General features: G+C 50.4%; 1 protein-coding gene across 1 annotated transcript in view; it reads right to left on the bottom strand.

Annotated features, from left to right (window-relative positions):
* Nucleotides 1–2,400, bottom strand: part of LOC119333799 — a 45,694-nt gene extending 43,294 nt beyond the window's left edge. The window contains exons 1-3 of the mRNA XM_037606564.1: nucleotides 2,087–2,400; nucleotides 1,461–1,741; nucleotides 1,157–1,297 (exon numbers count right to left, since the gene is read on the bottom strand). Of these exons, the coding sequence (XP_037462461.1) occupies nucleotides 1,157–1,297; nucleotides 1,461–1,741; nucleotides 2,087–2,400 (736 nt within the window). The remainder of the gene's footprint in view (nucleotides 1–1,156; nucleotides 1,298–1,460; nucleotides 1,742–2,086) is intronic.
* Nucleotides 2,401–2,564: the final 164 nt, after the last annotated feature.

Genomic DNA, 2,564 nt, shown 5'->3' with positions numbered 1-2,564 from the left:
AGAGCAACGACGGACCGTGAAGCTAGCACAGCCACCTTCCGAGCTTTACAACTCCGGGAACTGCCGTCATCAATGTCGCAAAAATCGCTCTCCAGTGTAAGTTTGGACAGCTCGGCGTCTCCTTGAACTATAACAAAATAGGGTTTCCCCGTTAGATTCCCATAAGGATATAGATAACTATACGTATGTATGATTTATGTACAAAATCTAATGTTCAAGAGAGTTGATTTTTTCTTGTCAGAAAAGAGAGCTAAATATTAGTCAGAAGACGTGATCTCAGTAGTAAATACTTTGCAGCTGCTCGTCCGCCTCATGATTGGCCATGATTTGCCTCAATCTGTCTACCATCTCCGGTGGCAGGGAGTAGGTGGATGACTCCTCGGATAGGGCAGCGCTGGGTGAGGACGGTGGAGACCGCGCCAGTGTAGCAGACGCGGCGCTTTTATCGGTCATCTCGCCCTCCGCGTGAACCTTCTCAGCCCACGCATCTGAACTCATCGCGTTGGAGCTGGACGCTCCGCCGGCACGCGGATCGTCGTCGGTGCTCATCCTCTTCTTCCCCCGCGGACACCTGAAAATGAAGAGAGAGCAATGACGGACCGTGAAGCTAGCACAGCCACCTTCCGAGCTTTACAACTCCGGGAACTGCCGTCATCAATGTCGCAAAAATCGCTCTCCAGTGTAAGTTTGGACAGCTCGGCGTCTCTTTGAACTATAACAAAATAGGGTTTCCCCGTTAGATTCCCATAAGGATATAGATAACTATACATATGTATGATTTATGTACAAAATATAATGTTCAAGAGAGTTGATTTTTTCTTGTCAGAAAAGAGAGCTAAATATTAGTCAGAAGACGTGATTTCAATAGTAAATACTCTGCAGCTGCTCGTCCGCCTCATGATTGGCCATAATTTGCCTCAGTCTGTCTACCATCTCCTGTGGCAGGGAGTAGGTGGACGACTCCTCGGATAGGGCAGCGCTGGGTGAGGACGGTGGAGACCGCGCCAGTGTAGCAGACGCGGCGCTTTCATCGGTCATCTCGCCCTCCGCGTGAACCTTCTCAGCCCACGCATCTGAACTCATCGCGTTGGAGCTGGACGCTCCGCCGGCACGCGGATCGTCGTCGGTGCTCATCCTCTTCTTCCCCCGCGGACACCTGAAAATGAAGAGAGAGCAACGACGGACCGTGAAGCTAGCACAGCCACCTTCCGAGCTTTACAACTCCGGGAACTGCCGTCATCAATGTCGCAAAAATCGCTCTCCAGTGTAAGTTTGGACAGCTCGGCGTCTCTTTGAACTATAACCAAATAGGGTTTCCCCGTTAGATTCCCATAAGGATATAGATAACTATACGTATGTATGATTTATGTACAAAATCTAATGTTCAAGAGAGTTGATTTTTTCTTGTCAGAAAAGAGAGCTAAATATTAGTCAGAAGACGTGATTTCAGTAGTAAATACTTTGCAGCTGCTCGTCCGCCTCATGATTGGCCATGATTTGCCTCAATCTGTCTACCATCTCCTGTGGCAGGGAGTAGGTGGACGACTCCTCGGATAGGGCAGCGCTGGGTGAGGACGGTGGAGACCGCGCCAGTGTAGCAGACGCGGCGCTTTCATCGGTCATCTCGCCCTCCGCGTGAACCTTCTCAGCCCACGCATCTGAACTCATCGCGTTGGAGCTGGACGCTCCGCCGGCACGCGGATCGTCGTCGGTGCTCATCCTCTTCTTCCCCCGCGGACACCTGAAAATGAAGACAGAGCAACGACGGACCGTGAAGCTAGCACAGCCACCTTCCGAGCTTTACAACTCCGGGATCTGCCGTCATCAATGTTGCAAAAATCGCTCTCCAGTGTAAGTTTGGACAGCTCGGCATCTCTTTGAACTATAACAAAATAGGGTTTCCCCGTTAGATTCCCATAAGGATATATATAACTATACGTATGTATGATTTATGTACAAAATCTAATGTTCAAGAGAGTTGATTTTTTCTTGTCAGAAAAGAGAGCTAAATATTAGTCAAAAGACGTGATTTCAGTAGTAAATACTTTGCAGCTGCTCGTCCGCCTCATGATTGGCCATGATTTGCCTCAGTCTGTCTACCATCTCCTGTGGCAGGGAGTAGGTGGACGACTCCTCGGATAGGGCAGCGCTGGGTGAGGACGGTGGAGACCGCGCCAGTGTAGCAGACGCGGCGCTTTCATCGGTCATCTCGCCCTCCGCATGAACCTTCTCAGCCCACGCATCTGAACTCATCGCGTTGGAGCTGGACGCTCCGCCGGCACGCGGATCGTCGTCGGTGCTCATCCTCTTCTTCCCCCGCGGATTCATCTCGCGGTCGACGAGGTGGCACTTCCATCGGGCCTCCACCTCCCCGTCGTGGGCACGGGGCTCGCGGTCCATGCGCCGGTGCTTCTCGCTTGGGACGTGGGTTTTTAGAACATCTACACCCGGGCCCTGCTATCCTGGCTGTCCAATATTGTTTTAAGATCTATGCAATACAACTAACTTTCTATATGAAATTTTCTCTTTTTTTTTCTCTTGCATAAAACATGTTTTTAAGTTCA

The sequence above is a fragment of the Triticum dicoccoides genome, chromosome 7A, assembly GCF_002162155.2.
Source record: "Triticum dicoccoides isolate Atlit2015 ecotype Zavitan chromosome 7A, WEW_v2.0, whole genome shotgun sequence".
Classification (NCBI taxonomy): Eukaryota; Viridiplantae; Streptophyta; class Magnoliopsida; order Poales; family Poaceae; genus Triticum; species Triticum dicoccoides.
This window is presented reverse-complemented; position numbering and strand designations above follow the sequence as displayed.